The following is a 13,273-nucleotide window of genomic DNA, read 5'->3' on the forward strand; positions in this document are numbered from 1 at the left end:
CCACTGGGTAGAGCAAAGCATTATTTTACTTTGGCTTGCCTACATCTGAGGGATAATACAAAAAAATGAGAAAGTCTTTTGAAAACTTGCCAATTTCCTTTCTAAACTACTCTAAAATTTAAAACCAAAGCTGAACCATTGGGGGGTGAAAAAACAAAAAACAAAAAACAATTGGTCAGTTTTATGAAGGGCTATCAAGTTGGCAGTGAGTAGTACGGACCAAATGTCAACTTTCTGATCTGATTTCCCAAACGTACACTCTCAAAACCACAAGGTAAATAAATAATGTCTTGAGTCAGCAAAAGGGGACAAAACATATTTTGAGAAAAACATTTCAAAGAATATATAAACAGAAGGGGTAAACACTGAGGGTTAAATGGTGGATGGCTTATTCAGATACCCTTCTGTTCCATTCTGTGAGTGGCAGATTCTATTCATTACAACCTTTCCCTTTTCCAATACCATCTCCCGTGCAAGCAGGGTAAAAAGAAAATTAAACAGATCTCAGTGTAACAAATGCAACCTGAAGTGAATGATCACTCAATCAGTGCCCTAAATCTTCAACGTATTTCCACAAGTCTAAAGAATAAGAATAATTTAAGAATATTGGCATATTATTTTCCACAATATTCCATGATATCTGATGACAGGAGACCGTCTGCTTCAAGAGTGAGTGTTAACGTACGTACCTCAGCAACATAACAAGGTCTGCATCGCTTGAAAGGCGCACCAATCCTGGAGTCCCTTCAGTTCGGATAAATTGGATCTTCTCCCTATTCAAGAAAAGAAATAGCACAAAATGTATATGGTAGACCTTTAGGCTATAACTCAGTAGTAAAGAGCATTTTTTATAATAGTCATGACGTTTTTTGGCACCTATTATGTGGCAGCTACTGTGTGATACCCTAGGAATATACATCCAAGAGAGACATGGTCTTTGCCTTCAACGGGGGGATCTTGTAAGCATCAGCACCTCCCAGTTCTAATGTTGTGGAGAGAAAGATTCTTTCACTGGCTTTCTCATTTTCCTGCCCAACTACTACTATAAATAGTATACCATTCGACCAATAAAATCAGTGTCTGCTTTGAGTTAAAGCTGACTGTGGACCTGAATCTTAGCGATAGTCTTAGGCTGATCCCCTGCTGTTCCAAAAAAGGATTGTGTTGGGAGAGTCATCTATTTCCTGAGGCCATACTGTTAAGTTACATGTGATGAGCTCATTCCTAATTGGAAGCAGATAGTACCTATGCATTATATATTCAGTGTAAAAGCATATGCCTTTTTAAAATAAAGAAAACACTGAAATACTTTGCTACAACAGTTGGTGAAATAGATTGTGTGCATACCTGTGCAAACATATATATACCTATATATATCAAACACAACAAGGTGAGTTATTTCTACCATTATTTTCTTACAGATAAATGTGATAACACCAGTTTTTTTTTTCTTTTTGTTTGATGAGTCATCATCATGTCGCTATTTTCAATCTGTTAAATGAATACAATTGTAATGATTTTTTTCCTAGTTGCTTTCTTCCCTTATTTACATCGTGCTATTTTAAAGCACACCATATTAACTTTTATAAGGTGAAGAAAAAAATAAAAACACAAACTATGGTACTAAAATCATTCTATTTCATTGGAATATAGAGGATAATGCAAATACACAATTTTATTCTGAGTGCTATGGACAATATATTCTGATTCCTGTACCACAAAGTAAAATACCAATCACTGATACAAGTATTTATTTAGATTTAGTTCTTATCTGCAAAGTAACTTGTTTTTCCATTTGATATTTTCACAAAGTTCCACCGATTTTTTTGTTTGTTTGTTTTGAGACAGGGCCTTACTCAGTCTCCCAGGCTGGAGTGCAGTGATGTGATCTTGGCTCACTGTAACCTCTGCCTCCTGGGTTCAAACGATTCTCCTGCCTCAGACATTTGAGTAGCTGGGATTAGAGGCATGAGTCACCACGCCCAGCTAATTTTTGTATTTTTGGTGAAGATGGGGTTTTTCCATGTTCACTATGCTGGCCTCAAACTCCTGGCCTCATGTGATCTGCCTGCCTTGACCTCTCAAATGCTGGGATCACAGGCATGAGCCACCATGCCTGGCTAAGTTCCACTGATTTTTGTATTTTCAAATTTCAAAGATTTTTTCTTAAGATTGCTTGCTGACTTGAAGGCCCTGAGGTGGAAGGCAAAGTTTCATGTTCACATGAAAAATTACCTAATGCACAGAAAAGTCAGTGGATTTGCCCTTAGCCATACAGCTTACGAGGTATGACAGAGTTCAGTCCTTGGTTTCTTCTGGCTAGATCCATTTTATATGATAGATGAAGCAGCTAATCTTTAGTATTTGCCAAATTTTTATTTCTGTACTTTATTGCCAGCAGCTAACTACTTTTTTTTTTTTTTTTTAAGACTATTAGAAATTAGTGGCAGGCATGTACGTAAAGGAGTTGCTCAGAAGGCCAGCCTCTCTCTGCTTAAGGTTATTTCAGTGAAGGCTTGAACCAGGCGGAACATTTTCCCTCAAGTGTTAGAATCATATACATCTGAAACACATGATGGAAACCCAGGCCCATTTTGTGAATGATTTTTCTGATAAGAGATGTAAATGTTGGCTAATAAAAGCTAAATCAGAGAAAAGTTATCTTGAAGAAAAATGAATAATAACTTAACCAAAGAACTACTCTTATAAGGGTCAGTAACACTATGCTTTGATCTTGAAGAATCAAAAGCTATCTCCCACAAATATGTGGCTTATCTCTTTTGTCTATCAACACAGTGAATCCAGGCAAATAGAACAAGACAAAAAACAAACAGGCTGAGCACTCTCCCCTCCTTCCTTAGCTGGAGCTACACAGAAGGAGTTGAGTGATGGTAGATATCAGGCCCTGGACTGCGGCTTGTAAGTTTCCTGTGAATAAGAAAAACATCATCGCTTCTTGAGTCACAAGGATGATAGGGTGAGAAAAAGAAAGGACAAAGGCACCAGAGGAAGTATGCCAACTGGGAAACTTTTCATCACTTTCCAGATGTAAACTAGCAGGCTGTGAAAGCAACAGGTCTGATTTTTCAGGTGAGAATATATGAGAGGTAGGCTAAGACCAGTTTTCTACCAGGCCAGCTAATTTATCACAATGACAAGCTATGGGTCATATTCTTCCAGGAACCAGACACTGGAACATGTCGTCTGATGTACATCACACCACTAAGTACTTTCTTATGTTGATATTGATTCATTCTTTCAGTGAACATTTTCTGTGTGCCTACTGTGTGCCAGTCATGGTACCACACACTGGGAATCCAATAGGGAGTAAGAGAAAGTCCCTTTTCAAGGAGCTCACAGTGCAGTGGAAGAAAGTCAAAAGGCAATTCTCATTTGATGTCAAAATATTTAAATTCTTCTGTTCACTTAATTGAACCATGGTTAGGCTTTACACCTGCTCCTGGTCTAAACAGTTCTTTATTAAGTCCTTTCACGTAGAAACAAAGAAGGCATTAGTTTACTGCCTGTAAAGAGAGCAGATCAAGGCTGAGGAAGAGACAGAAGTTAGCAGACGTCCCGGAAATGTCACCAATCTTTTCTGAGAAAAACAAAGGAACTGCTTCTTGGTTACCAGGTATTTGCCCAATATGCTATAGACCAGTGATTCTCAAACTGGCATCCTTGGTCTACCAGAAATTTGCATACATAAGCTCAAGCTCTGCAAGAATTTTTAAATGTTGTATCTTCACTTTGATGATCAAAGCACATGAAACAATATAATAATATTTGAGATGAGATGGATGACATTTATGACTGAATCTTGCCATATGACTTTGGGTCCCATGTTTGTATTTATAGGGCACTTGGTGCAAAGTGATCAGAGATGAGCTTTTACAGAGATGGTGAACACACCTGGAAGCCCTTAGGCTGGCAGGGCCTTGATGTTCAATATGATAATAACACCAGTCCCCATCTGCCACTTACGCACACTTCGCTTACCAATTAGAAAAACCTTTTCTTCTACAGTATTAACTTGCATCATGAAAACGATCAAGGGAGGTTAAGTAATGTATATGTAAATTACCATAGGCTAAAGAGAAAACAGATGGATTTAAAAAGAAAATTATGCATTCATGCTAAATAATGCATAAAAGATACCCTGGCTTATTCTAAGAACAAAAGCTCTGCAATAGTTTGCAAATAGAAAAGTGGTGGTAGAATCTACTCATCCCAGGGCACATTCAATGATATGTTTTATCCTCCAGTATTGTATTTTGGGTTACATTATTAAATGAATTGGCTTATCAAGCCAATGAATCAGTAGATAAAAATAAGCTTTTTGTTAAGAAGGAAAAACAATGACTGTGATAATTCCAAGGCGGCACATGCTAGGCCAGAGATGCAAAATCAAAAGAATCAAGTCAAACACAAGCACAGAAAAGCACAAATGTGTCTTTCCACCGATAATGGTCTCAACATCGGTGATCTGGCTTCTGAAAAACAAAATATCCTCACATTAATAGCATTAATTCAAATGTTATTGATTTTTTCCTAGTTTTTAACTTAATTTGTATGTCTTTTGGTTTTGTAGTTTATAAAAGCTGTAAGCTTTTATTATACATATTTTATATTTGTACACATTTAAGTTTAAAATAAAAGCGACTAATGTCAACATTATAGGTCTGCAATATTTCTTTTTCCTTTTAGAGTGGAAAATAACAGATGTGACTCCTACAAATTTTCACGAGTCCACGCAGCGTTTGGAATAACATAACAAGTTTGAGAAATGTTGTTAAAGACAACTGATCATGACTAGAGGAATATTTGAAGATTACTTTAACATATTTATTCAACTTTATTAATGTATGCAGTTAGAAGGAATCTGTGGCAGTCCTCTCTGTTGCCTAGCCTAGAGTGCAGTGGTACAATCATGGCTCACTACAGCTTCAAACTCCTGGGCTCAAGTGATCCTCTTGCCTCAGTCTCCTGAGTAGGTAGGACTACAGGTATGTACCACCACACCCGGCTAATTTTTAAACATTTTTGTAGAGACAGGGTCTTGCTATGTTGTCTGGGCTGGTCTTGAACTCCTGGCCTCAAGTGATCCTCCTGCCTCAGCCTCCCAAACTGCTGGGATTATAGGAGTGAGCTACTTACTGCATTAGCCTGGCTTCTTCCTTAACAAATAAATTCAATTCAACCTTAGTGGTATATAATGAAGATAAAGGTTATACTAATACAACATATTGTCATTTGGTCCTCTCTACATGGGTACATTTATCTCTCTGTGCCCCTTAGAGCACATTCTAGCACTTTTATGGGTGCACCTTCTGATTTGGCTAGTGAGGCACAACTTAAATTCCTTTTGAAACACAAGTTTCTTGAGGGCAAAAGCCCTTTCTCCTTTATCTTTCTTTTGAGATGGAGTCTCACTGTGTCACCCAGGCTGGAGTGAAGAGACTCAATCTCGACTCACTGCAACCTCTGCCTCCTGAATTCAAGTGATTCTCCTGCCTCAGCCTCCAGTGTGGTTAGGATTACAGGAATGCACCACCCCATCTGGCTAATTTTTGTATTTTTAGGGGAAACGAGGTTTCATATGTTGGCCAGGTGAACTCCTGACCTCAAGTGATCCGCCCACCTCGGCCTCCCAAAGTGGCTGGGATTAAAGGCATGAGCTATGGTGCCCAGCTGTTCCTCCTTTATCTTTGTGTTCCCCAAGTACCAAACACTTTTCTGTCTACCTGATAAGTGCTTAGTAAAATACAAACCAGGGACATGATTAATTTAGGCCAAAATAACGTATGTGGCTCCTAACAATTTCCCCTAAGAATCCACCTGGTGTTTGGAATAAACAATCTATTTTTTTTTTTTTTGCTGTGGCAGAGAAATAGAAAAAGAATTGGAAAGCTGATGTACAATTATTTACTAAAACAGAATCTACTGGAGAGAAACGTAAAGGCAGGTAAAAAGGCAATCTCTTAACATGAAAACTCACAACGTAAAACGAGAACCTAAACCATACAGTGACAAGCTCAGGAAAAAGTCTCCAGCTATTGCTGTCTCTCAGACTCTCATAATATGTGTAACCACTTCCTCCTCTGCACGGAATCACCCCAGAAGATCAACTCTACTAGATCATTTGAGGACAATGAACAAAGTCTCAAGACTGAATTCCCACAGAAAACATTCTCATGAAACCACCCAACATTTTGGTGAAGTCAAAGAAGGGCACGTGTTTGGAGACAACCAGAAGACCAATGCTCAAAACCACAAAACTCTGGATTGCCGACTCTGCACATCCTGGTTCCTCTAGATATAGTTCAGTGGCACATTCACAAATACACGTTTTTAAAAACTGCCCTGAGGCAGTTCTCGAGAATGCTTTGACTTCCCTAATGGTATAATGTCAAGAAAGGAAGACCAGCACTGATCATTCACACTCATTATTACAGTCACAGGGCACTGTCTGACTTGACAGATACAGTCAAGCAGTTGAAAGGTTATGGGAATTTAAGTCCATTATGGTCATATGATTCTTATGGACCCAGAGATGTGAAATTAATTAGCCACATGCGTAGGGACAAAGTTTGTCATAAATAGATATAAGTTTTCTGCATGCTAAGAACTTAGAGTTATTTAACTGTTTCCTCATGTTAAAGTAAACATAATTATAGAATGCAAATGAAATACTTAGCCTGGAGCCTATTATATAGGAAGCACTCAATAATTTTAAACTATTGAGTATATTATTAGATAGGCTCCATAATTATTTATTCCTTTTTCAACAGACAGTATGATCTATTGAAAATAAAGCCAGACTAGATTTCTGTTGACCCACTCCTTTTTCTGTTTGTATTGTTGGCAAGTTGTTCTAAATCAACTTGCCAACATATTATTAACATATTATTAACATAGAAGGGATGCTTATTTTGTCTGCTTTGTAAGAAATGCTTCTGATTCAGTAACTGGGCAATTTATTTAAATATAAGTAAAAAGCAGATTTTATTAAAAACTACTTTGTGCTATCATAAATAATTCATTGTTCTCCACGATTTAGAAGCAGATTTATTATTCTTTTGGGTTGGGGAAGGCACTGAGACTGGTTTCAGCACTGATATTTTGCTTTGGTCCACAGAGAGTCCAAGTTTAATGACTAAAGGAAAATGACATTTTACTGAATTGTTTTCTTCATAAATATAACAGAATGTAGGAAAAATCAACAGTAAAACAGATATACCTAAAACATGATTATTCCTCACGTAAGAAAATCATCTTGAAAAACATGATTGAACCATTTATTAGCAAAACACCACAATGCTTTGGAGAAACATCCATTGGATGAATGTATGTGTAATTTGGGGAATCTTTCAAAGTTAAATCAGAGAACAATGTTTATCGGAAAATAATTTAACAAATATCTGAGTGTGATACTGTGAAAAGAACCTAAACTAATTTTGGCTATTGGAGTTCCTGTTTTGGGCCTTTTAAATTTTAGGTGATTGTCCAGTTGTCTTAAAGTTGACATTAATAGTTAAGAGATTCCATGCATCAAAAATGTGAAAATTAGATATATACATGATATATAATTCAAAAGCATATGTAGATCTATAAATTAGCACATCCATTCAAATAAAACATGACTAGCACTTATTTCTTTTGCAGAAGTCATAGAATAGGTGACAGGTTCTAAGAATCTGTGTTCCTTACTGCCCTGAAGAACAAAGTCTCTAATCTCTTATTAGGCCTACAATATAATTAGCTGCTTGGAAAGATACTTTAGTATACCTTTGGATGGCTTCTAAAACGTTATCTTAATGATATTGCCATGATATTTTGGCCCTCAGTAATTTCTGGCTAAACCTCGAGCCAGAAGGCTAAGTCCTCAGTCCAGGCATGGAGCAGTCAAGGCTGGTTTTATTGCATAAATGTAAAAGATTTTAGAGTAAAGCTCGCTGTAGGAAACAGTGTGAGATCACCACTAAAAAGCCCTCCTATAAACAAATTAATAGTTGAATTAAAGATGGCCACGCACAGTGGCTCACACCCATAATTCCAACACTTTGGGAGGCCCAGGTAGGCAGATCACTTGAGGCCAGGAGTTCAAGACCAGCCTGGCCAACATGGTGAAACCCCATCTCTACTGAAAATACAAAAATTAGCCGGGCATGGTAGTGCATTGCTGTAGTTCTGGCTACTCAGGAGGCTGAGGTACAAAATTGCTTGAACCTGGGAGGCAGATGTTGCAGTGAGCCGAGATTGTGCCCACCACACTCCAGCCTGGGCGATAGAGCGAGACTTCGTCCGCTCCCCACCCCTAAAAGGAAGAGAGATCCTAGATCCTAGCTGCATTTAAATTATATCCACAGAATCACATGGTTCTATTTATATGTATGATCAATTTCAGGAATAGTGGCTTTTAGAATTAGAGTAAGTTTAGGGGCAAATTACTTTAAACTGAGTCCTTCTGATAGAACAAGGAAGTGAAGGGCAGACTACTAATATAATATTGATTTAAATTTACTATATGCTTACTATGCTTACACAGTACCAAATGCTTTATACATATATTATTTCATTTAATCTTCAAAAAGACACTGGAAGTTAGAATTTCCGATCCCTATTTTACAGATAAGGATGACAACTTGGAGGATTGTTTAATGTCTCATTCAAAGTCAGCTGGTGGGTTAATTGCAGAGCCAGAATTCAAACTTAGGTCTTTCTGACTCCAAACCTGAACAAAATCTTAAGCTATTCTCACCGACCTTCTAAGAGCCATTACTGCTGCTCTCCCAGTGAGACAGAGTCTACTATTAGGACTTCTCAATGACCATTACTATGTGGTGTCAATAAATTATTTTAATCAGGTGTCCAGGAGCAATAGCTCATGGTATTGAATGGCAACAAATTACCAGTGTTATCCCAGCACTCTGGGAGGCTGAAGCAGGAGGATCTCTTAAGCCCAGGTATTCAAAATGAACCTGCACAACATAGCAAGGCTCCATCTCTATAAGAAAAAATAAAATAAACATAAAACAATTAGCGGGGCAAGGTGGTGTGCTCCTGTAGTCCTAGCTACTTGGGAGGCTAAGGCAGGAGGACGGCTTGAGCCCAGGAGGTTGATGCTGCAGTCAACTGTGATGGCCTCACTACACTGTAGCCTGGGCAACAGAGTGAGATCCCCTGTCTCAAAAGAAAAAAAAGAAAAGGTATCTTTAAAAATTCAATAATTATCCCTATGTAAATTGTCTGTAGGAAAATAATAGTCTCAGTCCAGATTTGCTATTATTTAAGTTTGGTACAGCAAAGATCAGAAGTTTGCTATGTTGGTCCAGACATCTGAGTGATAAGTAAACAAGTCAGGAGAAGACTAAGGGACAGAGCTAGGCAGATTTTAACAGGAAAATGCATACGGATCAACAGAAGTAAAGTCATGCTATTTTCACCCAAGTAGTTCAGATGTTAACCAAGACTAACATTTCCAGTCTAATATTACATGTAGAAAAATTCATTTGCCACGAAGCTGGAAAAGAAATAGGTTAGCAATTTTGAACACTAGGGTTTATCTTATGAAAGACAACTTTTGAAACTTTAGCTTTTTATTACCTAAAATTCTGTATTGTTTAATAAATTTCAAAATGGGCAATTATTTTTAAAATAAAAAAAATTAAGAGTAAAGTTAAACTCTAACAAAACCCCAGGACTCTTCAAATAGGATAATGAAAGGAAATAGAAGGTTCAAGTCTGCATTTGCCTCTAGTCTGGTGAATCCTGAAACACATATCCATTTGCCTTTTGTGGTTCAGAATTTATTGACTCCTAAGTTACTGATTTCCTAATAACATAAAATATGGAATGATCTAATCTACCCAGAATGAAAAAATTATCACAGATCATGTCCTCATGGCAAGGGGAGTTATATAGGAAGCACTCAAGGAGGAAACAGCCTGCTGCCAAAAATAATCACTGGTGCCTGGGGAGAGCTGGACTAGCAGGGAACAGATTTACCGATTGGACCTAATAATCATATTAGAGGGGAAATTCTCAACTCTTAACTCAGGTTCATAGCCTTTCTCATTACACAGTGCTGTACAAACAACAATACTAAAAATTTTATTGAACTTTTAAATATGCATTACATTCACCTATGACATATTGTTAAAGGTTGTTTTCTAATGAATGTATCTGTATTCATATAAAATGTCAGAATTTTTTTTCAGCTTTTATTTTAATGTCATAGCATACAAACATCTTCTTTCAGTGAGAACCAGTAGCATATAATAATCCAATGGGGACACTACCCATTTTACAGATGTGGGACTAACTTTTGGAAGCTCATTTTTCTGACAGGAGAAATAAACATCTCCTGAGGTTTGTTTAAAAAGAAAAAAAAAGGACAGCAACTTAGTACCATTCACATTTATGTGATAAACGAATTTATAGGGAGCAGTGATTTAAACACAGCAGTTGAAAGTAAAAGCCATATCACAATGCATGGAAAACCATAGTCACATAGACAGGAAGACACACCAGTGAAGTCTCAGGGAAGAGAAAACTACACATAGATGCAAACTAAATGAATTGCCTGCTATCCTCTGGTTTAGGAGGAATCACAAGCAAACCAGGAAAACACAAAGTAAAGAGGTATACCTATTTCAATCTCTTAAGGGCTACCACTTTTACCATGATATTGTGGGAAGAATAAGAAGGAATATTTATCGTAAGTGGTGTGCCACAGATGAGAAAGAACATATACAAAGCTATGTTGGTACTGGGAATCCTTGCTCCAGGTATGAATATAAGGTCCACAGCGAACTCTGACACAAAGATTGCTCAGTGGCTCCATTCCATGCATAAATCTGTTATCAAAAATATCACTGAAATAGGAGATTAAAGAAACTCAGCTGATTTCCCACCCCTGTGTTTGTGGGAATGCTCCTCAACTATATAAAACAGAATGTTCTCTTAGATATACAAACTTCCCCTTTGCAATGTTATGATAAGCAAAATATTTAACTCCCAAAAACTTGACAGAAAATGAAAGTGCAGTGTGACACACACTCTGGATAGGAGGAGTGGCATTATCTCATTGATTTAAGTTCCCCCTTCCTTTTACTTATCATGATGGCATCTGCTTTCCACGGTCACATTCTGTAAAGATGGAAATATATTTAATAGCCTATCAAATAAATGCATAAAAATAGATTACCATGTGAATCCTATGTTAGAAGAAAGATTATGCTTAACTGAGGACCTTAGATGCCGCTAAGAAAAAAAAACTTCAACAATCTTTAGGAGATTAGAGACTTTTCAGACTCTAAAAAGCAAAAAGAAAACAAAACAAAACTTGAAGCTACCAACTTGGGCATGCAGCTTTTCCCTCTGTTAGGATCTGTTAAGATTCTGTCAAATCATTACAGAATAATGACAAATGCCCTGTCCCGGTAGATTAGATCACCTAATCTCTCTGATAGTGGAGATTTAAAGATATGTTAATTCGTATTACATACTAATGTGAAGTGCAGAGAAAAAGTGAAAAACTTCTTGAGTTTCCTCTTTTTTGTGGGGGATGGGGTGCACTTAGAAGAACAGATATTAACGAGTTGCATGTGTTGGTTGGAAGTGGTAGAAGAGAGAGGAAATAGAGTTCTCTTTATTTTGTGATTAGCAAAAGAGGAAGAATTTTGTTTGTTTGTTTGTTTGTTTTGCTTTGAGGTCTAGGATTGCTAACATTTCTAATTAGACCACTGAGGAGCTCGTTTCTGCAATTTTTTAAAACTAAAACTTCTTACACAAGATTCTCTAGGGGAACATGGATTACTGAGTGGATGCCATAATAAATAAACATACAAAATCTTCACTTGTATAATTATTATAATTTTTCTGTGGTTAAGAACAGCATGCTTATGTTGGGGAAAGCACTAAGAGGTGAGTCAAATGTTATTAACCATGTGAAACCAGGTGAAACTGGGATTTTTATATACTCAATGTTTATAGTATAATACTTGAAATGTTGTGTAGCTTTAGCCTTTACAAACTGTAGAAGGTAGTGACAACTTTAAAGACAAGAGACCAAGGTCAGGCACAGTGACTCACGCCTGTAATCCCAGCACTTCGGGAGGCCCAGGCAGGCGGATCACCTGAGGCCAGGCATTCCATACCAGCCTGACCAACATGGTGAAATCCTGTCTCTATTAAAAATACAAAAATTAGCCGGGTGTTGCGGCGGGCACCTGTCATCCCAGCTACTCGGGAGGCTGAGACAGGAGAATCGCTTGAACCCGGGAGGCGGAGGTTGCAGTGAGCCGAGATCACACCACTGCACTCCAGCCTGGGCAATAAGAGTGGGACTCCGTCTCAAAAGAAAAAAGAAAAAAAAAATATGTGAGATCGAGAATATCGTAAGAATATTTGGTAATTTATTTTCAAACAACTATATACATATATATTTTTACATTCACTATGTGCAAAATCCTATTCTAGATATTTGAACAGTAAGGAGGAAAAATAATGATGAGTTGGATAAGATCCCTATTTGCAAGGCTCTTAAAATCTAACTGGAAAATAACACATAAGGACTTGAAAAGTCAAATCAAAACACAAAAGTCATAAAGTCAAAACAGTACAAAGGACAATGTGATACATTTCATGACTAATCATCAAAACAGTGTCAAGACCAAAGGTTATTGCAGCCAACTGTGCCATCAGAATTATACAGAGAGATTTTGAAAAAATAATTATTAGGCTCTACCCCAGACCTCTTGAATTAAATTTCTGGGTAGGGCATGGGAGAACAGGGGGTATAAATTCACAGAAGGGAGAGGAATTGGAGGAGGCAGGACCTGGCATTTTGTATTATATAAGCTTCCCAGGTCATACTGATGAAAACAGTTTGGCACAACTTAGTGGATCAGTATTTGAGAATCACTGCTGTGGGCGAGGATGGTACCACCAGGCAAATATACTTCTACCAGTAAAGGTGACAACTGGAGTTGGGGGTAAGAAAGATTGTCAGCAGAAACTCTTCTTTTCCTATCCCCACTGATGCCTAGCACACTTAGATAGAGAAATACTAATCTAGGTCATGAAAGTGAGAGTCCACAGTGGAGTTGAAAGATTTCAAGGAGGGAAAGCTTCTGCTGGGTTTTAGTGGAAAAATCTTGCTTCCCAAACTTAGAAGGAGAGAAAAGCTTGCCAGGGAAGGGGAACAGCATGTATTCAGGAAAGTAAAACTGGGCTTGAGGCATGATGCTTTGAAAAGTTGTTTAGAAGA

General features: G+C 37.6%; 1 protein-coding gene across 1 annotated transcript in view; it reads right to left on the reverse strand.

The window, feature by feature from the left end:
• Positions 1–13,273, reverse strand: part of HECW2 (HECT, C2 and WW domain containing E3 ubiquitin protein ligase 2) — a 232,228-nt gene that overhangs the window by 56,860 nt on the left and 162,095 nt on the right. The window contains exons 16-17 of the mRNA XM_023216573.1: positions 10,009–10,087; positions 690–773 (exon numbers count right to left, since the gene is read on the reverse strand). Coding sequence (XP_023072341.1) covers positions 690–773; positions 10,009–10,087 — 163 coding nt within the window. The remainder of the gene's footprint in view (positions 1–689; positions 774–10,008; positions 10,088–13,273) is intronic.

The sequence above is a fragment of the Piliocolobus tephrosceles genome, chromosome 11, assembly GCF_002776525.5.
Source record: "Piliocolobus tephrosceles isolate RC106 chromosome 11, ASM277652v3, whole genome shotgun sequence".
NCBI lineage: Eukaryota > Metazoa > Chordata > Mammalia > Primates > Cercopithecidae > Piliocolobus > Piliocolobus tephrosceles.